Source organism: Xyrauchen texanus, chromosome 31, assembly GCF_025860055.1.
Source record: "Xyrauchen texanus isolate HMW12.3.18 chromosome 31, RBS_HiC_50CHRs, whole genome shotgun sequence".
In the NCBI taxonomy this organism is placed as follows: Eukaryota; Metazoa; Chordata; class Actinopteri; order Cypriniformes; family Catostomidae; genus Xyrauchen; species Xyrauchen texanus.
The window spans coordinates 14,974,119-14,996,670 of record NC_068306.1 but is presented as its reverse complement, the minus strand read 5'-3'; the positions used below and the strand labels follow the sequence as shown (position 1 = coordinate 14,996,670).

At 38.4% G+C, this 22,552-nt stretch overlaps 1 protein-coding gene across 2 annotated transcripts in view; it reads right to left on the bottom strand.

The window, feature by feature from the left end:
* vav2 (vav 2 guanine nucleotide exchange factor) overlaps positions 1-22,552 on the bottom strand; it is a 278,862-nt gene that overhangs the window by 169,476 nt on the left and 86,834 nt on the right. For both annotated transcript variants that reach the window (XM_052100817.1, XM_052100818.1), the window contains exon 2: positions 15,745-15,861. In XM_052100817.1, coding sequence (XP_051956777.1) covers positions 15,745-15,861 — 117 coding nt within the window. The remainder of the gene's footprint in view (positions 1-15,744; positions 15,862-22,552) is intronic.

The following is a 22,552-nucleotide window of genomic DNA, read 5'->3' as shown; positions in this document are numbered from 1 at the left end:
CCAGTCACCCTGTCTGTGGAAAGCGGGCATCCACGGTTGTCAGGGTCCACTGAGAGCTTCGCTCTGAGCTTTTGCCTGCAGAGAGGCTAAGAGTGGTGCGGAACAGAGGTGTTGGTGTGGACTTCGGCGCCATTCAAAGCTCAAAGGGTCATCCAACACAGAGAGGAGAAGTAGAGTATGAATGGCATGTGGGTTCTGTTTGAGTGGAGAGCTCTTCAAAAATCACTTTCTTGAATGGAAGGAGGGAAAAAAGAACAATCCTTCTGGGCAATGAAGTGACCCTTTTAATGTAATGACTCCAAACTCTTGAGGCTAAAAATGTGTTTCTCTAGCTGCATGAATTACATGCGTGTAAAGAAGTAAGCTTTGAAAATACCATCCAAATGTCATTTCTGTAAAAAAACAAACTCTCAGACAGGTGGCATTAGCACTGAGTGACAGTCAAAAGCAGCTGCCAGAGAAGTATGCATCACCACAGGCGAGGGCCTCACCCAGGTACTCACATCCTCCACACAGGAGAGCACAGCACCTCTCAGACCCCCACCCAGGGCTGACCTTCAGTGGGTGTGCAGGGTCTGCCGCCCCGGCTGCTTCCTGGGAGGAGCCTGTAGATTATGCAGCATTAGCGCTTGAGATCTGGCAGCCACAATCGAATGCAGAATGAATTGTTTTGATGCCAATATTAATGACAGTGGGATCCACATTTGTGAGCAGACATGTGTGCAAACAAGCAAGGTCTGGCATCTGGGCCAAGGTAAGATACACATTGTGCGGTTTACACAATTTCCACCTGTGCTGCATAAGGACAAATAAATAATCCTGGCTTTTTGGCAAGAGAAGCAACAGAGCATCAGGAAAGAGCATGATCTGACTCAAAACAGATTCTAGTAAATCCATCACGGATAGACTTAGGACTCAGCTTCAAAAAGGGGATCTGGGGGAATGGAAGAAAAAGAGAGAGATAAAGAGAAAACAGGGCAGATGTAAGGAGAGGGGGGATCAACTTGATACAGGACATTAAAACTTTATAGTACCTAACAGCTTTCTGTTGCCTCCGGCTGTAGAAATCTCATTACTTTCTTTCCCTGTTGTGTTCCTGACTTGAGCCAAAACAAAAACAAGATGGCTTTCACATCAAAGTGCTGAGTAACACCAGTGAAGTGGGGCCATTATTATTATTGTGCTTTGGTAAAAAAAAATAAATAAAAAAAAAATAAAAAGAAGCTTGCGGAGCACCAGCATGCTTTGAAAAAGAGCCTGCTTTAAAACCAGTCTTCTTATGGGATCTCTATTGATGATGGTCTTTAATGGAGACTACAGGGACCCTGAGATCTCTGTATGGTTTATTTGGTGTCAGACGTTTACCATTTGCATTTCAGATGGCTGATTTCATCCAACTTTAAGCCTTTTGGGATTTTAATATGTGTTTTCTGCCCAGCAAAAATATCTGTAATTGTGGTAAGCATTTGATCTCGACAAGCTGTTTTCAGCCTCTGAGGTCTGGCTGTCTTTTCTGGAGGATTTCTGGGACATTTCTCAAACATAGTTGAACTTTCTCTCCTCCCACAGCCCCACAGTCAAGCAGGGACAGAGCCAAATTGAAGGCTGCCACAGGGCTTGCACAACTCCACTCACAGTTGAAACGCTACTCTGCTTTTGCAGGTTAAAGAAGTGGGGGGATATAAAAAGGCAGCATGCAACGTTTGGACACAGCCAAGAACTAAATGGTGTGAATACTTGTGCAAAAAAAAGCATATCATGCAGTGTAAAACAGCAAATAATGCATCAAAAACAGAATTAGGTCACATCCTTCAGGCAACATTCAATCTGACAAATAAATTACTTATTACCATATTTAGTAACTAAATAATTAAAATTAAAATAAAGAAAAAATAATAATGCAATCCAAACAACCTGGGTTAACCATTTACACAGAACGTGTGTGTGTGTGTGTGTGTGTGTGTGTGTGTGTGTGTGTGTGTGTGTGTGTGTGTGTGTGTGCCTGACTAGAAATGGTATTACAAAGTCGTGACTGGTCTCAACTGGATTGTGAAAGGGTTAGTACCCCCAAAATAAAGGAGAAGAGCATCATCCAGCATTCAAAAGAAAGTTTGCACTGCCTCTGGACAACAAACCTCTCACGCTGCACAATTGCCACCCACCACTTTCCACTGGCCTTTGATGTAGCTCACACACTAAAGTTGTTCTTCAGTCATACAGTCTACTCTCACGCTGAGGAAATTGAGAGTTCAGAAAAAAACTGTCAAGGGCTCGCCACTAAATGCACTGGCTTCAGTGCACACACAGAGCATTGACCTAGACCACTCTCTTTGATGAAAGTCTTTCTTTCTCTTTTGTTGTCTCTGCTATATTTGTACGCTTTGGAAATATAATTTTCTCTGTAATTTACAACCAAGTGAATATTTGATGGCAACCAAAGAAACTCTGAAACAATCACCATGCCACAATTTGCCTGAAAGAGGACAAGATAACAGCTATGATTTGAGTTAGCCCTCTTGCTTCCAATTATTAAAAGAGGAAAAGAAAATGATCAGAATAAACTATAATCTTGTACTGTCACTTTCTTAACTGAAGGTCTGAAATCCAACCCAGTTCGATTAACACACTGGATGCAAATGCTGACAATATTTTCAGATACTTTTTGGGCCTTTTTTTTTAATGTTATTGCTAGCAAAAGAAGAGAGATGTCAGTAAAAAATGAGGAGAACAGGGTGGGACAGGCCGCATTTGAACACATCTCTCACATGAGCCCTTAAAGTGTCTGGAGCATGTGTGCAGACCGCTAAGACATATTGCAGATTTCTGTGCTGATCTATGACCAGCCTCCATAACCTAGTCTAATTAACATTGCAAAAACAACAGCACATCGGTAAGCTTGAAGACCAGTTCAGTCAAACAACAGGACACAGAAATGGAGTGTGCAGTTAAGACTAAGAGTGTTGGTGATTATTATTGTATGTAAACACAATCATGCAACAGAGTACTCTGAAATTAAAATAAAGTTAGTGAGAAGTGCTGTGGGGCACAGACGCTTACTCTGTTCTTTGAGCCATCTCTTGCTAGCACAGCAGAGCAGTTGGGTGGTTATTATTGCTACCTAACAGGGGAGAACCTACGGGTGAGAAATGATCAGCAACGGAGGAGGGAGGGCCACAGTTTAGCACTCACAGCATTAGCACAAACACTTTACCGGTAAGGATATCTCTGTATATTATGGTGTAGCCATATGGCAAGAACTTATTTTCATTCACTTTCTGAAGTGTCTTGCGGTCTGCGGCGCTGCAGTTCACATACCAGATGTTGTCATCTGCAAACTTGATGAAGTGGTTGGAGCTGGACTTAGCTGTACAGTCATGTGTCAGCAGTGTGAAGAGCAGTGGACTGAGCACACAGCCTTGGGGGGGGCATCTGCACTCAGTGTGGTAGTGCTGGAAGTTTTGCTGCTGACTCGGACTGACTGAGGTTTTCCAGTTAGAAAGTCCAGGATCCAGTTACAGAGAAAGGTGTTGAGGCCCAGCAGGTTCATCTTATTGATGAGCTTTTGTGGGATTATTGTGTTGAATGCTGAGCTGAACATCATTCTTGCTAGGGCTGGGACAACGCGTCGACGTCATCGATGACGTCGACGCAAAAAATACGTCGACGCAAAATATGCGCGTTGATTCGTCGAACCCAAAACAAAGATGGCGGCGCCGGCGACTAGTAGCAACACGAGTGGCTCCTCAGACTATCAGAAGTGCAAGGCGGCATGCACTCGTTCCTCTAAAGTATGGGAATTCTTTAATTTAAAAGGAAACAATTCCGTGATATGTCGTCTTTGCAAAATGGAGATGGCCTTCCATTCTAGCACAACGGCAATGCACCAGCACCTTAAGAGGCGCCACCCGGTTGCAGCTGCAGATGACAGAGCACCGTAAGTTTTTTTTCAACTCCCCACTTTGCACTCGATGTTGGAGTAGGCTATAATACGTTGTCGACGCCTAAAGTTTTCAGCTATAGCTATTAATAATGCGCTTATAGCTATGAATGTCGTGAAAAATACATAGAGGACACTGACAACGCGCTGACAGACAGGACCAAGCAGGTAACATTTAATAAAGTCTCAACTTTCAAATTTGGTCATTCAAAGAAAATTAAACCATAAATAGGCCTACTATTTTGTGGCTCTTTAATGTGTCGTGACAGATTGCCTCAGTTAAAGCTGGTCATGAACCGATCATCTTTTCCTTGGTTAATTTATAGCATCAAATAGGCTAAACATGAATGTAGCCTACATCAGAATGACTGTTGTTTTAACCGCGGAAAGATGTCAGTACAGTAGCCTACAATCCATTATTCAAATTCAAATCCACCGATGTTAATCTTCTCTCTCCTGACTACTTTGTCGGTCAAAAATGGCATATTATGTTTGATTGATCTGATCGCCAGTCAATCAAACTCCCGGCAAATGTTTTTTTTTTACATTTTATACACCCCCACCCCCGATGAAACCGGTATTACCGGTGTTGTCACAAGTCGATTAATTGAATCGAACTGAAAAAATGAATCGTTAGATTAATCGATGCATCGAAAAAATCATCGCTAGATTAATCGTTTAAAAAATAATCGTTTATTCTTACAAATTAGTTCTTGTGTTCTAGGTGGGTCAGGGCCGGGTGGAGGATATTACATCGTCCATAGAACGGTTTGGATGTATGCAAACTGGAACAGGTAGAGTGTATTAGGGAGGTTGGTATTGATGTGATGCATGACTAACTTCTCAAAGCACTTCATCATGATTTGGGTCAGTGCTATGGGACAGTAGTCATCCAGGCAGGTCAAAAGTGACTTCTTAGGTACAGGTATGATGGTGGTGGACTTGAGACACGTGGAGACGACTGCCTGGCTCAGTGAGGTGTTGAAGATTCCTGTGAGGATGGGTTTACACAAAAACTGATAACAATCGATTTCTCTATGGATAAAATGAATGGAATTTATTGCTTCCGGAATTGTACTGTTGCGCTCTATTACGAGAGAGAGAGAGAGAGAGAGAGAGAGAGAGAGAGAGAGAGAGAGAGAGAGAGAGAGAGAGAGAGAATAGAAAGGGAGTGAGCAAAATACTGACATACAGAAAATGTTAAAAACAAAGAGAAGGGGTATTTCATGGTTATAACCACACACTGACACACTGGGAGGGTATAATATCAGATTAATGAATTATCTATATTAAGAGGTACTATGACTCCTGCTAAAAGAAGCCCAGGCTTCTGTCTCTGTGTTACCTCCTCCCTTTACATCCCTGTAAGAAACATACACAGGGGTAATAGATATGCATGTAATGCATTAGTTCCAATTTACATATCACAAGTCTTTGATAGGGAATATAAAAACAGATTAGATCCAATTGTGGTCTACTTTTATGGCTTTTAGTAGCCTGAAACCGAGAGATGGCACAGTAGGCTTCATTAAGCAAAGTTCCTGATCAGTTTGACTGCAAGAGAGAGAGGGCAATAGTGCTTTTAAATAGGCACCAGAGGAATGAATGTGCTCCCACGAGCATTTAGAGGAGTTAATTATTTTCTGTGCACAACTCCTCATGTTTCTCTGCAGAGTATCATGAAAGAAAGTTTTAAAAGCAAACTCTGGCTCTTGAACTGCCAGAATTCTGAACTCTGTATTTCACCTCTGAATCTGGGCAAGATACATATATTTATTTATTTTTTCTGAGAAAAAAAGTCATTGCTGGGCTTGTAAAAATATCTATTCACATGGAGTAATTTTAATGGGATTAACGTGGATAGCAGTGTTCTTGTTTACTCCATACTTATACTTTGGGGCAGAGAGGTCAGCAAAAGTACATATTACCACCTACATCAACCTACTCAGCAAAATCTTAAAAACACCATAGTTCTTAGAGTTTATGGAGAAGGAACAATCCTACACAGTCAAGGTATTTTCATGCACGCACATGAAACCACAAAAAATTTACATGTCCATCAGTGAAATTCCAGCAATCTAAAGGGCAAGAGAAAAGGAAAGAAACAGAGCAAGGCAGTGAGAGGGAGAAATAATGTGAGTGCTCTGCAGATGGGTCAAGGCTGCAGCTGAATGTGGAAGTACATCCTATAGGGGAGCTGATCTTCCTGGATGACTCCTCTTTACTGCCATGGCACGTTGGAGACACACTAAGTCCATCCAGTTCTCCCTCTCTTTCTATCCATACAAAATCTGACTGCTTTTTGGACTTTGCAGCATGATAACGTGTAGGGAATCTACAAAAAGAAATATGGCAGAGGACACTGTGAACTTCTGCCACAGTGTTACGTTCTCAAAGGGAAGACAAAAGAGAAGCAAATTATTTCCACAATGTAGATTTTATTGTGCTGGGCGCTTTTGGTCTCTGTGTGTAATGTGTTCAGCAGTTCATCACTTCTTTTTCTGCAAAATTAAACACTGCTGCCTGTTATCACCTCTTGTCAGAGAACAGAATAGCATAAAAACAAAGAGCTGATTCTGGGAAAACTGTCTCGGCAGATTTATGAAATATTGCTCCCGTTTTGCTTTCATGCCGTAAACACAGCAGAGCTTATTACATGTATGCAGCTACAGTGTTGATGAAAACTTGATGTAGTACTTACTGTTGACATGATAGCCAACAGGAGAAAAAGTAACTATGAGGAAAAATAAAAATAAACAATCTAAACTAGGCCACAGTTTCTTCTCTAAATGATCTTTCTAGTTGGTGCCATGGTCTAGCAGTTAACCCAAATGGTCTGACACATTAGTCACTTTTCCATCATCGTGCTGGTTTCTTTTCCATTGTGGTGCTGAAAAATCTGAATAAAAATGTACTAAGTAAATGATAGATTGTGAGTCAACACATCACTAACAGCATTTTACCAATACATTAGAGTACGGTTAGCTAACATTGCCAAGAAATATGGGCAGGGAACAGTTTTTAATCATTAATAAATGTAATAATGATTAATAGTCTACAAGCTTTGACATGCTGCACATTGGCGCTTAAGTTGGGGTGACTAGAGTTCGAATCCAGCTTGGGTCATTTCCCAGTCCCACCCTCAACTTCTCCCCATTGTTTTCTATGTGTTATAAATTTTCCTTTCTAATAACGCAATTTTATTAGATAGGATTAGATTTGTTCAAAAGATGTTCTAGGATATGTCTAAAGCAATGGTCAAACTCATGAGGAGAATGCCAATATATATTTGAGATAATTCAACAGTTGTTCAGTATGGCTGTCCCAGATGACAAACAGCACCTGACAACCACCTGTTCTGGCAGGTACCTCAATAGAGAGGTAATGGCTAATGAGGCATTTTAAGGGAGAGCGTGAAGGGGGTGGGGGGTGAAGGGGGGGGAAGCAGGTACTTCCCCTTAATTATTCATAGCAGGAGAATTATCATCAAGCATGAGACATTTTGGATGAATAATTTATTGTGTTGGCAGCTTTTTGTTAAAACATGCAGGCTCGCTCCTGATGGACAGGAGTCACTGGGAAACAGGGGTAAAGAGGCAGACGGCAAGGGAAACCGCTCTCTGCATTGGGAAACGTTCACTTTAATGAAAAGAGTGGGGAGGAATGGCTTCCCACAACAAAAATAAATACAAGCTATACATTTTATTGTCTTAATATAATTTAATTCTCAACAGAGATGCCTTAGGAGATGGTTTTAAGTGAAACTTTAAAATCAGACTGATTCCAAAAAAGCAATTTGCAACTGAAAATGTTTTATTGGCTAGGGTTATTCCCATGCTATAAGCTAAAGTAGTTTATCCAAAAATATATATATATATATTATATATATATATATATATATATATATATATATATATATATATATATATTATATATATATATATATATATATATATATATATATATATATATATATATATATATATATATATATATATATATATATATATATATATATATATATATATTCAATGTTTAAAAGTTAGGACAAAATTATTATTTCTATATGACAGTAAATTAAACATGCTTTTGGCTAGCAACTAGGGCTGCAAAAAAGAATTGATAAAATAGATAATAATAAATTATGAAAATAATCAACAACAAAAGTAATTTTTTGATTATTTGGATACATGTAACAGGCACTGAGAAGCCACTTTATAGTAGTGAAAAATGTGTTTGCATGATAACTTGTTTGAAATATGACCAAGAGGTGTTAAACCAGAAAAAAAGTTTATGTTAATCACTTCAAAGAATCCCATCTCTCAAGAGTCATTTTGCACTTTAATGGACAGTACTTTTGTAAGTTTTACAAGTAATATAAATGAACTATTTTGCATTATTTTGAATGAAATCAAATTGTTTTGCCCTTAATCATTAATTTATTTTTTATCAATACATTTAAATAAGACAGGGAATCAAATTTATCGAATACATTTTCGAAGATGAATGTATTATCAAAATAATCATTAGTTGCACCTTTAAACTCTTTAAAGCTTATACATGCTTTTATAGCTGACCTCAGCCGAAGCTAAAAAAAAAAAAAAAAAAAAAAAGCCCTGTTCCACCATTTAGCTGTCTCAGCTTGGCTCCATAATATTAAAACAGCAATTCGAACAACCGCAATAACCTTTACTGGGAATCTATTTGTTAATGTCACCGTTGTTTCTTAGCTTCCTCAAAGCAGGGTGTTACAGGTATATGAGAAGTGCTCTGCAGCAGTGGAGAGTGCTTGCTAACTGGCTATTATCAGACACCTTTATGGAGAGGAGAGGAGCGGAGAGGAGAGGAGAGCTCATATACTTTAGTAGAAAAATACATTCAAGAGGAGAGAGCAAACATGACATGTCACTGCACTGCAATTGTAAAATAGATAAAGCAACAAGCACTGCTACTGCAGACAGTTTTAGCACAAAAAATAGACTGAAATAGACTGATCATACTAGAAATAAAGCGGGAGATATAGCAAAATAAATTTTATATATCTTAAAACATTACTATATTTGAAAAATGCCATGTAGGGACATTTTTTAAGTGATGGCGCAAACGGAAAGAGTTTGTTGAAAGGGACAGTTTGAAACAAATTATTAGTTGAAATGAATAAAAAATACCAACTCTATCTGGATTTTTCAACAGATGTGTAACAGGAACCTGTCCTACTGTCCTAGTCTTAACGTTATTGCAAAATAAAATGCATAAATTCACACTGCTAGTATATTTTTATATAGAATTACCGGTAACATTTTACAATAAGTTTCCATTTGGTAACTTTAGTTAACAACATTAGTTAACATGAACTAACAATGAACAATACTTTTACAGAATGTATTAATCTTAGTCAATGTTAGTTTCAACATATTCTAATAAGAGGGAGGGCCACTTCTATTAAATTAATGGGAGAAAGCCCAACTGCAGCCAACGGTCAACCCGCCTTACAGGTAAAATAGCCAAACACCTTTTAGATACAGAAATCGCTAGTCAATCAACTCGAGAACATGCATGTGCATTAGCTATACAAGACAGTATAATTTTTTATTACGTTTTAGCATAATCTGAGATGAAGAAACACAATTTATTATACCATTTGTGACAGAACGACACACCCTTCCCGTGGATTATCATCACCCTGACTTGTGTGATCCCAATGAAGAGCCTCAAACCACTGCCTTTAAAAACAGAGGGCACCTCTCCCCAGGAGAACAGTCTCTACCTGCTGGTATCTTCACAGGTCCAGGAACGGAGCAGGGAATGTCTGGTGCGAGTTAGATGCGTCGCCGAACCTGCACCCCAACGCAATTTAGATGCGACGCACAAGCACAAGTCGTGGCTGATGGGCCAAGATGCCGGGCTGCTACTCCCCTCAAGTGCCAAGGCCCAGTGAAGCCGGGCCGCTCAATTGAAGCCAGCACATCGGACCAAGGAGGGGAGCGCGTTGCGGTTGCTGGGACCCCGCCCACTATCACCTGGAACTTCCCATGTCTTCAATATTCTTCCATCACACTTTCCACCATGAAGCACTTTCAACCTCTTTGTTTTGGACACTTGCCCCCCTTTGGACACTTTATTCCCCATTTTCTGTTGTTTATTATTTTAAATAAATGGCTCTCCGAGGCCTGATGCCACATGCAATTTGTCCGTCTCTTGCTCATCCTGCCACACTGTGTTGTCAAATTTTACTGCTTATTCGAAATCATAATCTTGAACAACAATTTTGTTGATTTCGGTCTTTCCCCAATCAAGTAGATAGGAGCTGCACTTTCATGCAGCTTGTTTATATAAAAATATCTGCCAAAACTGCTCAAGAACGTTCCAAAAACGTCTGCCAAGTGGACTGACTTACCATGAAAAAGAGACTTTGCTGAAAGGATCCAGAAATATGACCGGACCGTTCAAATTTCTTTGTTTTTGTTTACATTCTTGAAATGGAATTACTGGATATATTGTCATAACTGGAAATGTTTGAGAATCATTGATACTATACATGTGTGCAAAAAAGTCTCAAACCTTTGTTCTTATATAATCTTATGGAAATTTGACTCCCAGTGGTCTCCAAAGAGCCTCCTACTAACCCCAGTGGTGTCAATCAAGAAGCTGTTTTACTGATCCTGCCCCCACATGAAACCGATTGTTAATTTGGAGCATGCCCACATGAGCCCACTGGGAGGTTATTTTGTCTTTGAATAGAGAGGAGGGATAATTTTGACAACACGAAACAAAAGAGAGCAAGTCAATAAGATTTTGTAAAACAGCGATGTCATAACCGGCCCTGTTATTACCACCATGAGGCAGGTCAAACTGAGTGCAATCTAACAACCCTTAATCACTGAGCTAAATATAGGTCGCGAACAGGTGGAGTGTCATCACGCTAGTTGCTGCAAAGACGTGATCTGAAGTGATTGTGGTGTACGTTTAAATTATAACAACTGCATATTCTGATCCAATTAGGAGAGGAGGGATAGACAGAAGCAGTTTAGTTTGAATCGCACGTTAAATCGAAAGCGAACCCCAGAGAACACAATGTTTATGTGTAATGATATTGCAATGAATATGGAATGGTGAGAAGTATCTGGGTCCATCTGTGGGTGTCGTAAGGATGCGTCCCATGGGCTGACAGAATAGCGGAGGGCATGAAGCATCAGGAAGATGTCAGGCGCATTCTGGCAGAGTTTAGTGAGAAATGTGGGGTGTTCGGGGTGAGCCATCTGTTTGAAAGTCCTAAAAGCACTGAGATGTTGAAAAGGCCAAGAGGCAATTACCTGAAGCATCAGGAGGGGCAGGTGTCTCTGTAGCTGCTCCACTCAGGAAAGAGTAATGAAGTGGGGATGAAGAGAGCATTTGGAGCTTGAACATTCACGCTAAATGGACAAATGTGAGTTCTCCAAATAATGGAGACAAAGTGAGTAAAAAAAGGGGGGATTTATCCTTATTATGAGCTTATCCTATTATCCTATTTTAAGAGCGCTAGCATTAAGAGCAGCGCAATGTCATAAATCATAAGCACAATGTCAGTAGTCATGGCCATGAAGTTTTGGTATTTTTGTGCAAGCATGCACTCAGTCTATTCCACCTAGCATCTGAAGTGTCTGATTTAGCTGCGTCAAATAGACAGGCGGTGTCCCAACCTCTGATTATGCACCTATATGGCTCTGTAGTTGGATACGGCTCAATATACAGAGCAGAGCAGGGTCATTTTTACTCGCAGTCTGCTGTAATGAGAAGCACGGCACGAGATTCAAAAAAATTATTATATCACTACTTCAGCTCTATTAAATTAGTCATAGTTTACATTAGGGGAGTGAGAGAATGTACTTAATTTTTGTTACAACTTAAAAAAATATAGATTTATTGTTTATTTATTTATTTATTTATTGGGCTGGGGTAAGGGAACTAAGTATTGGGGCATTCATCCAAAAAAGGTTGAGAACAACTGGTCAAGGCGAACGTGTGTTTGACAAAATTGCAATGCACAAATGGGCCGGTTTTCACCAGTTGTTCCACGATCTGTGTCCTATTATATAGTCCATTCCCTCAAGTACCAGCAATATAAACCAAGAAAGCACATTCAAAAGAATTTGGCAGTGTAAATGGACTGTTTCACTTAATTCGAAATCCAGTGACAATTACCTGACAACTAAAAACAAACGTGTCAAAGAGGGATCTTATTTTTAATTTTGAGATTGATTACATTGTGACTTTGAGGGGTACACTGATTATCAGAGGCTTCTCATGGCAAACGATCTGATACGACGCTGCAATGCTATTGTTACAATAATCAAAACAAAGAGTGAAATTAACCGTGTTTTGAAAATCTGTCTCTGTAAAATGTTGGATATTATTTAATAAAAGTGAATGATAGTCACTGACAAATCCTCCCTGCCCTGAGTGACATAACACACATGCATCTTGACAAAATGTATGAAGATTTCCACTCAAGTTTCCAAGTTAGATATCCGATACAGTGCCATTCCGTTACACTTTCCTCAGTTAAAAGGTGGAAATGCTGACTCTCAGTTGAATGGAACGCTTCATGAATCAAAGCAACAACAATAGAGAGCATCGCGGCTTTCCTCACAAGAGCAAACATTTGGTCACACACACGTGCGCGCACACACACACACACACACACACACACACACACACACACACACACACACACACACACACACACACACACACACACACACACACACACACACACACGCCAGTCGTGTGGTAGTATAGAATGTTTCAAACAGCTAGACAAAGTGCAGATAAAGGAATACAATGCAGCATCAAAACTGAACTTCAACTTAACACGCATATTAAAACACAATGATTATGGCATCTCCTGTTATTTGAAAATATAAAGTTCAGACAGTCACAAAAAAACTGGTGCGCACTTACTAAGATTACTATGGTAACCTGAATGAAGAACAGACCAGTGCGCGGTCTTCTTTCAGATTTGGCCAGCGAATCTTCACATAATGACATAATATGATGCATTATATTTAGATTTTGCAATTTTTTGTACATTTTGTAACGTACTATTTTATGACAGCCTATAATAATAAATAGACGAAACAATGGAACAACAAGACGCAATGCAGCAGCCATAGACGTTTGTCAGACATGTTATTATATATACAGTTGTGAACATGTAATTGTCCGAGTACTCGAGTAGAAAAAATGACCAAAATGCCCATCCCTAGTATGCAATGAATTAGAAGAATTTAAATGACATTCTTTTGTGCAATAACTGCGTTCTTGAAGATTGTCTGGCATATTTCTATGACAGTGATACGCTCCTTTTTTACACATGGAACATGTGATTCTCGTCAGAATCTGAATGTAGATTCCATTAAATTACAGAAAATGTACGTATTATTAATAATTTTCATCTACTGACATCTACTGGCTAGTATTAACAGTGATTGTATCGGCACGCACTTCCCTTCTACTGGTTGATTTTGAAATATTGTATTAATTTATTGAAACATGAAAAAAATTAAGCCAAAAATATTTTTTCATTGAAATTACACTTAAAATGAATCAAAAATATTATCAAAATAACAAAGTGGTCAAAAAATATCATTCCAATTAAAACATTTTACTCTCTCCAACTTGAGTGATGACCCAAACTAATCGCTGAATTAATTTTGAATTGATTAATTGTGATGGACAGTATAACTGATTCAAGGAAAATAATCAAACTTAGTTATCACCTCAGTTTTGAAGTTTATAAGAGAGACACGGTTAAAGCAGTTAATGCATTGTTAATGCTCTCTTGCAAAATAAGTCACGAGAAAAGGGTCGCAAAATGCCCTTTAGGAAATTTCTTTTTTATTATTATCAAATGGCAAAATAAAAAGTGTGTTTAATTCAGTGTGATTAGTAGTACTTCAATCATTGTGAATTTATTGTAAAACATTCAAAATATTGCCCAGTCCTACTTGGGAAGTGTGGGTGCCAAAACACAAAGTTTGACAGCCTGCAGAAGACAGAGTTGTGGATAACTCACTTATGAGTAATTCCTTTGGCTTTATTCCAAGTCTGAGAGAACAAAACAAAAAACAGACAACGTTGCTAAGTGCCATGTCCAAAAAGGCTACAGATATGTCCACCATTCCACCAACAGCAAGGACAAAAAGGACCAAAATCTTTCCAGTCCAATAAAAGGCACCCTGAGTTTGACAATCCTGAGAGACATATTGCGGTTCGGGGCAAGAGTTCAGCAACATATGTGCTATTCAAAGATTAAAAATGCTTTCTATCATTCAGCTCTAAAGCTTCAGAAGCATCTTGAAGTCTCTCTTCATTTATAAGGAGGTAGACTATTTGCATGTTTGCCGCATTGACATCGAGCTGCCTGCTTCAATATATTATAATGTGCTGCTGCCCTTAATGGAGAATCAATGATGGGACAAGCCATGTCGCAATTTACACATTGACATGTTGAGGGTGTGTGTGATTGATTCAGACTGCTGGAGGGTTTTAATATTGTTTTCAGTGCACTCAATGACTCTCGCTCACCATCTTCAACATTATCCATTAAAGCTCACCGTCTGCCAAAGGCTTAATCTCGCTGTCTATGCCCCTCCATTTGAGATAGAAGCTCTCTACTATCTTGCCGATCTATTCTTTAATGACCGCGCTCCCTGCTGAGAGGAAATGACTGGACATGCTTGCTGAGCTGTAGTTAACAGCTCCGAATGGCGTTGAGACTTTTCAATGGTCGAACCGGAGTGCTTTGCACCTGTAAATACTTCATGAAGTCCAATCAATTCATGCAACCAAAACGATCGATATTAAGAAGGTTGCCTTTTCTTCACTTTCACACAGCACATAACAGTACTTTTAAAATGATAATCATGATGAAAAAAAAAGCTAAAAAAACATATTCAATCATAACAATAGGCATCAAGCTGACTCTGCCTGAAGATATGCCCAGAAACAGAATTAAAAATGAGCTTCTATCATGGGGGTTCGTGCAATGACTAAACTGCAATAGTGATAAAAAGATCTGCATTTAGCTTTTCTTGATGACATCACATATTCTTCAATACTTGGACGACTGTCAGGGCAAAGTCAGCATAAGGGTGCTTACAAACTAGAATAAGCTCTGAAGCACTAAGGATAGGATGAGGTGTGTTTTGAGGGGGTGGAAAAGGCCTGAAGTACATATTCTAGTGTGTAAGACCCCTTAGATACTGAAAACTGAGGAGCAAAATCATCGACAAGATAGCAGAGACACTGAGGATTGTGACGAGCACTTCCTCCAACACCACTCACCCTTATATCACAGTAAAATCTGAACTTCTGTCATATAGAGTGACTATTGTTGAAAATCCTTGGAAACTTAAATGCCCACACATATACACACAAAAACAAACCATATGGACAGCGACACATATGCGCTGGCACACACAGGCACAATTGTAACCCAAGATGTGTGACCGAATGTGCATGTGAATATTCACAGTGGAGAAGATAAGACTAGGGGGAAGAAATCCAAACAGGACCAATTGAGCATTATACACACATTTATATTATCCCCGACCAGCATTAATGGATTGCGTGAGTATGTGTGTGTGTGTGTGTGTATAAGGGTTATAAAGAGTGGAACAAAGCTGATGCACAATAGCCCCACTTATAGGTTAATCTCCCATAAAGGGGCACATGGTATTAATATTATTTAGCTGCGGAGAGTTAAGCGTGATGGTGTAAAGCAATGAATAGTTACAAATGTGCTCAGCAAAATCACTGATCCTTACCTTCCCAAAGTCCCTCACATCAAAAAGGTCAAAGGGATCAAACAGCTCACTGTTTCTCAAGCCAAACTTATCATGGCACACTTTCAGAAATGTCCGGATGTTCTTCAGGCACAGAAACTGGAAAAGAAGCAGACAAGCAAATAAAGTCAGATATTTTTTGTTAAGATCAATATTTTAACCTGAATTCAATGAGGAAGAAACTTACTTGGAAAATAATTTCTGAAAAATTCAGAATACTTGTATAGAGGTAAATTTAACAGTATTAAAACACGGTCACTTCACAGGCATGGAAAGCTGTGACCCCTTCTACTATGTGCAGTGTTCTGAGCATATTTAATTTCCTGGATTCCATTGACAGTCAGCTCATTTCCTTCTTCCTGTATCAGTGATTAAGCAAACAGTTATCGTACGCTGTAATTTAGATCCCTAGGCCCAGGCTTGGCTGAGGTGAAGCAAGCCCTTAGATATACCAGCAAGAGCTTGATAGATCGCCTCTGGCAAGAACAGTCGCTGTTCACCTATCAGCTTACTAACCCACCAGTCCTCAGGGTCTCTAAGCAAATACTAGATCCAGCCTTGATCATAAGCTTTAAAGGATAGTTCACCAAAAAATGCTGTCATCAAAATTCTGTCATCATTCTGTTACTCACGTTGTAACAAACCTGTTTGATTTTCTTCCATGGAACACAAAAGATGATGTTAGGCAGAATGTTGGCCTCAGTCATCATTCAATTTCATTGCATCTTCTTTCTAAACAATGAAACTGAAAGTTGAATGAGAGATGTTTTGGATTACACAGAAAGAAAGTCATATGGGTTTGGCAGAATTTTCAATTTTGAGTTAACTATTCCTTTAAACATTAGCCTGCACTCATTCCGCAATCATTAACATTTGTAACATTGATGATAGCTAGACATTGTGTTGGCTTTACCTCATTATTTGTTTCAGAGAATTCATGCATAAACTCTGCTTGTAATGAGAATTTGTCGAACATAATTGGCTTGAGTTGGGAGAAACCAATGAAACCACACAAACAGGGACAAAACAATAGCAACTTTGACACTGCTTATTTTCACCCGGCTAATGTTAATGAATCATGTCTCATGTTTATATGATATGTTCTGATATAATTAAATTACGTGGATGGGTTCTCCTTTCTATGGAGAGAACAGTGGAAACAAACACCAAGTACTGTGAATATTGGTTGCTGTGTTTGCCATAGCACACTTAGATTGGCTTTTCTACATGCACATGACTAGTAACGATTCAGGAAATAAGGGGACTGTAATCCAGAGATTTTATAAGCTTGCTACTATTCTCCAGCAGGAATCACAAACCCTATTGTGAAAGCACCACTGGAAGCTCTGTTTCTTGTAAAAAGTAGGACAACGGAGGACTATTTGTCATATTATAGCCAGTACAATGGAGACAAACACTCTTAGAACACAACCCGAATTGAATTCTCACAGCCATGATGTCAATTGTAAAACTAATGACTGCTGTAAAACAACGCGAAGCGTGTCAGTTTCACCGTTATGCTGTAAACACAAAAGATAGGGTATGCTTTGTACATGACATGGAATGCTTCCAGTTAATTTACTGGAACAAATAAATATCTTTATCGCTAAAGACACCCTGCATATCAGCTCTGTAGGTCCATGCACTTTAAGTGAATGGTGGCCAGGCCTTTGAAGCTCCAAAAAGCAGATTAATTCAACATAAATGTAATCCATAAGACTCCTGTGGTTTCATCCATGTCTGAAGTGGTCCAGTTGTTTTTGGGTGAGAACAGACAAAAATAAAACTACTTTTTCAATGTACATCTTCTCACTGCAGTTTCTAAGCATTGTCATGATTTCAAGCTCAATTACACTTCCTAATGCTTGATGCATGCACAGAGCGCTAGATGGCGCAATAGGAAGTGCAATCAAGTTTGAAATAATGAAAGCCAAGGAGACTGCTGTCAAGATGAACAGTAAAAAAGAAGTTGCATTCCTGTCTGTTCTCACCCAAAACTAACTGGATCACTTCAGAAGACATGGACTGATTTTGATGGATAATGTTTAAGCTGACTTGATCTGCTTTTTGGAGCTTCAAAAGGCTTGGCAACCATGCACTTGCATTGAATGAACCTACATAGCAGAGATATTCTTCATTTGTGTTCAGCAGAAGAAAGTCATAAACATCTTAGATGTGTGGGCGAGTACATTTTGGGTGAACTAACCCTTTAATGAAATAAGATCAGGACATTTTCTTGACAAGTCTTGAAAAGGTCTTGAAAACCCAACAACCATAAGTATGATCAATAGTAATAAATACTTGACTCAGGAAGCACCAATAAAAAAGCAACCCAACAAATATTGTTCGTAATTTACTGTTCTTATTTTGTTTTGCCATCTGCTACTGAATATAGTCTTGTAGTAGGACTTGATAACAGACGTTTTGGTGGCATTAACCTGCTTCTGAAGCAGATAATTTGCTCTGAAAAGAGAGATTCTTCACACTAGCCAAACACTGCAGCAATTTCTCTGTCTCCATCTCTTTTTAACTCTATCAGTCAAGAAGTTCAAACTGTTCTGAAGCCACTGACTGTGAAAAAACACTCTGGCTTTTGAAGTTCTCTAGTTTAGTATGCATTTTTCCACTCTGTTTGCACCAAATGAATGGGCTACTGTTTCGTCAAGCTAATCATACCTACCTCAGTCTTCTGCTGACTTACAGGAACCACACAAGGTGCACTCTTAAAATAAAGGTCCTCAAAATTAATGGGCACGAGTACTCAGACGTCACAGTAATAATCGATCAGGAAAACAAAGAACGATGGTTATCACGCATGATATGTCTTTTCTCTTAATTCGAAATTCAGTGACAATTTACCTGACAACTAAACACAAATGTGTCAAAGAGGGAGCTTATTTTTACGCTTGTATTTTTAAGTTGTAATTTTGAGGCGAAATGATATGCGACGCTGCAATGCTATCATACGATAATCAAAAGAGAGTGTAATTAACCGTGTTTTGAACACCTGTCTAAATGTTTTCTAAATACATTTAAATGTAAGGAATAATTGACAATGGACTGTTAAACTGTTGAATAATAATGCACACACGAGGTGGTAATAGGGTCACAACGCACAGCTTGGGTGTGCATTATTTTTCAACAATTCAACGGGCCGGAGAATATAAAAGAGTGAACAAGTAGGCTTTTAGGGTTTATTTATTTATTCCCATTTCTATTTAATTATTCTGTTCATTCTATTTAATTTATATATTTCTTTATTTGATAGCTGGGTATTTAGGGTGCTTGCCCCCTCTCTCTCCACCACTTCCACAGAAGTATTTTTGGCTTTAAGCCAGTCATTAAAAACATTTACTGCTTATTGAATAAGGATAGTGAATAAAGAATAAAAAAAATTATAATTACTTCTATTCATGGTTATTGCACAATTTCACTTTAAAGAAAAAAGCATGTAAAGCTGATGTGAAATATAAATTATTAATGATAAATAAAGAAGTAAATAAAGAAAAAACTAATAATTAAGTACAGTACTGATCATTTCGCAATTTCAATAAAGCTAAAACAAATCACAAAATTAAATATAGCTACAAGCAGTGATGACAGGCCCAAGCACAACTGTCCATTTCCACCTGGTGGCTTTCAGAAAACAATGCAAGGTGGATACATGCATTTGGTATTTGACATCATTCCAACCAATTTTGAAGAAATTCTGAATAAATATAAGAGGACAATTTAAAAGTCTGTTGTAAGAGCCACACTTTCTGCTGAGAGGTGGTGGTGCTATGATCATGACCCAAAATAGTCAAATCCATTTGATTAGCCCTCAAGACTAAGCATACATCTCAATTTTTATCTAAATCACACATTGCACACAGAAGACTTAGGACACTTCCTGTTTCTCCTTTGTCGCCATTAATTTAATGCTTCATCATGGCAACACCATTTGATACATAACATATTCAATAGTAATCACTATTATCTCTATATGTTATAAAGTGATGCTCTTAATAATGTTTATTTCAAAGACTACCGAAATCCATTTATGTTTTAGAACTTATGTCATCTTTTATCACACGCATGTGCTAAGAATGACACATGAGGTAACTGAGAAACAGCACTTCCTGAGGAAAACTTTCGATTTCATGGTGAGAAGAGTGCAGAGTTCAATGTCATTACTGACTGTTTTAGTATCAAAATGTAGATTTTGCTTTGTAAGGCAAATACATACAGAAAATCTGTAATAGTTAAACGGATTAGCTTTCAAACTTGAAAAACGTTAACAGCTTGTTTTGTTAAGTGGTGTTTGTTGTGTGTATACACATTCAACTATTCTTTTCCTGAAATGGAGCTCCTTGTGTGAGTGTCGCAGACACTTAACTGCTTTAATGTGCACACTGACGAGCCCTTTCAAAGACCGCAAACATACAGACGCTTTAAGAATCATTACATGTTACCATAATGATTAACTTTAGGAGAATGGTGTTATATATAAGTTTATAAGTTTTGTATATATATATATATATATATAAATGTATAAGTTTTAATAGGCAAAATCTGTCTATTATTTTAAACAGAAATACATGGTTTCACTAGATTGGACTATTTGTTTTCTTAACATAAGTTGTTTATAATTTTGTGTAAGTTTCTTAACTAATTTAAGGAAATACTTTATTAAGACAACATGGACGGTCTTGCCCTTTGTCTGCATTGATCCTTACAATCAAATCTATCTAATTTCTTTACAGCTCACATGAACAAGTGTATACAGACTATTCTGAGAACAAAAGCAACAATAATCTTCCATTCAACCATATCCTGATGGGGAGCACACTTCATTTTTGGTGACAGGAAATTATCGCAAATGAACTTTTGAAGAATGTGAAGACCAGTTAGTATTCTTTGCTATTTGCTTTACTATTGCCTTGTAGAATGAAAGGTGAAAGGAAAAATCTTTGAAACCCCTTATATAAAAACTGACATCCCTGTCTATGTCTCCCACTACATATTGTGATTTATGCAAAACCTTGTTGGCTAAACACTGTTAAAATGACTGAAAGTATGAGTGAAAGTCAGTTCCCAACAAATCAAAGAACAGGTCATATTGTGAATGATCTGATATTGTGATTTATTCTGATTTACTAGGCAACAGGTAATGTATTTGTATAATACTGTATATGTGGATTATAAATATACCAGTTTAACATTTAATGTTAGCATAGGATGACATGAATATATTTAAGAAATTCACAACTTTAAGCTTTTTGTTGTTTTCAGCCAGAGCAGCACTGCAAGGCTCCAGACTAAAGGTTGCAAATGCGAGCAAAAATTATTTAATGCGATTATAATTTAAAATCTAGTTGCCATTGCGACAATCGGATTGTATGCGTTCAAATGTGGTTTCATCAGATATCATCTAGTGAGTTATTGAATACATCTACAGAGCACGCACCAGTGTGTCTCGTGCCATTTTTCACTCTTTCTGTTTCTGATGAGCTTGCTGCACTGCATGCAACAACAAACCCAGCGCAAGAGAGTTGTGACCAAATTATTCTTTTGAGCTGGATCTTTTTCATGAATTACCCGAAAAGAACTGAGGGTTTGAACTCAGGAGCTTAGGTTAGCAGTTTGAATCAGATTCACTTTCTCATGAATCAGCCGTTAGTGAGCTCACAACTGGGAGTGCAGACATATCCTTGTGGTTTTCGGGCTTCTTTAAAATTAAAAGTCCCACATTGTGTACCACTTTTTCTCCAGGTAATTATTGATTGGATTAACAATAAACTGCATCTGGGATTTCACTCAATTTGCACTCTTGTAGTCTCTGTGTCTGGGCCATCTGGTAACAGTAAAAGACTAAGGCAATATTGTAAAACAATTTATTTGATATATACCACAGTTAATTCCGGTCCTCGAATCTGATTGGACGAGAGACGTTTCATGAGCACTGATGTTGTGACAGCATCAGCACTCAGACGCTTTACTGTGTGTGTATCACTCCGCTTGTGTTCATGCTGTTCTAAACTAAAGTGTAAGCGTAGTGCATGTGTGTTAGGAGTTACTGTCTTTATTTTTGAAATGACATACATTAGCCAGCAGGTGGTGGCAAAAGATAATTTTTGTGTGTAATATGAGCCATTTGGTGACCTAAAATGAATCAGTTTGTCATTGTTTACATAAAAGAGCGCTCTGTGAGTTTCCACATTGGATACATACTGTTTAAAATGGTGGAGGACATCGCTGTTTCTATAGTGAATGACATTTGTGCACCGGCTAACCCGAAATAGAGAGTAATACCCTGCTTGGACGTCTATAGTCCACTGAGAAAGCTGACCTTCAGAAAGCTGTAAGCATCTCTGATTGGGTGTGGCAACAGGTGATCGCATACGCTCCATCTCCATCTCTCTCACGCTCTCTCACGCTCTCTCTCTCTCTCTCTCTCTCTCTCTCTCTCACACACACAGACAAACACACACATCCATCCGTCTATCCTTGTTTATCCAATGACTTGTTAGAAACAGCACAGCCGTGATACTATTTCTGAAGTGAACATTTTGAATTACTAACGGAGGCTTGGACGCATAATTTATTTTGAACCAGCAATGGCAGATTCTGATCGGTCACGTAATAAAGTAGTTCCATCCACAAATGCGTTTTTATGACCGTACTAAGTTTTTCCTAATTGTTTTAAATGTACTTGTTCATTGAACTGTTGTATATAAGCAATATCACACTCGCAATCGTGCTATATGGCCCTAAATCAGCACTGCTGTGTTTACCTGCGGCCAAATCA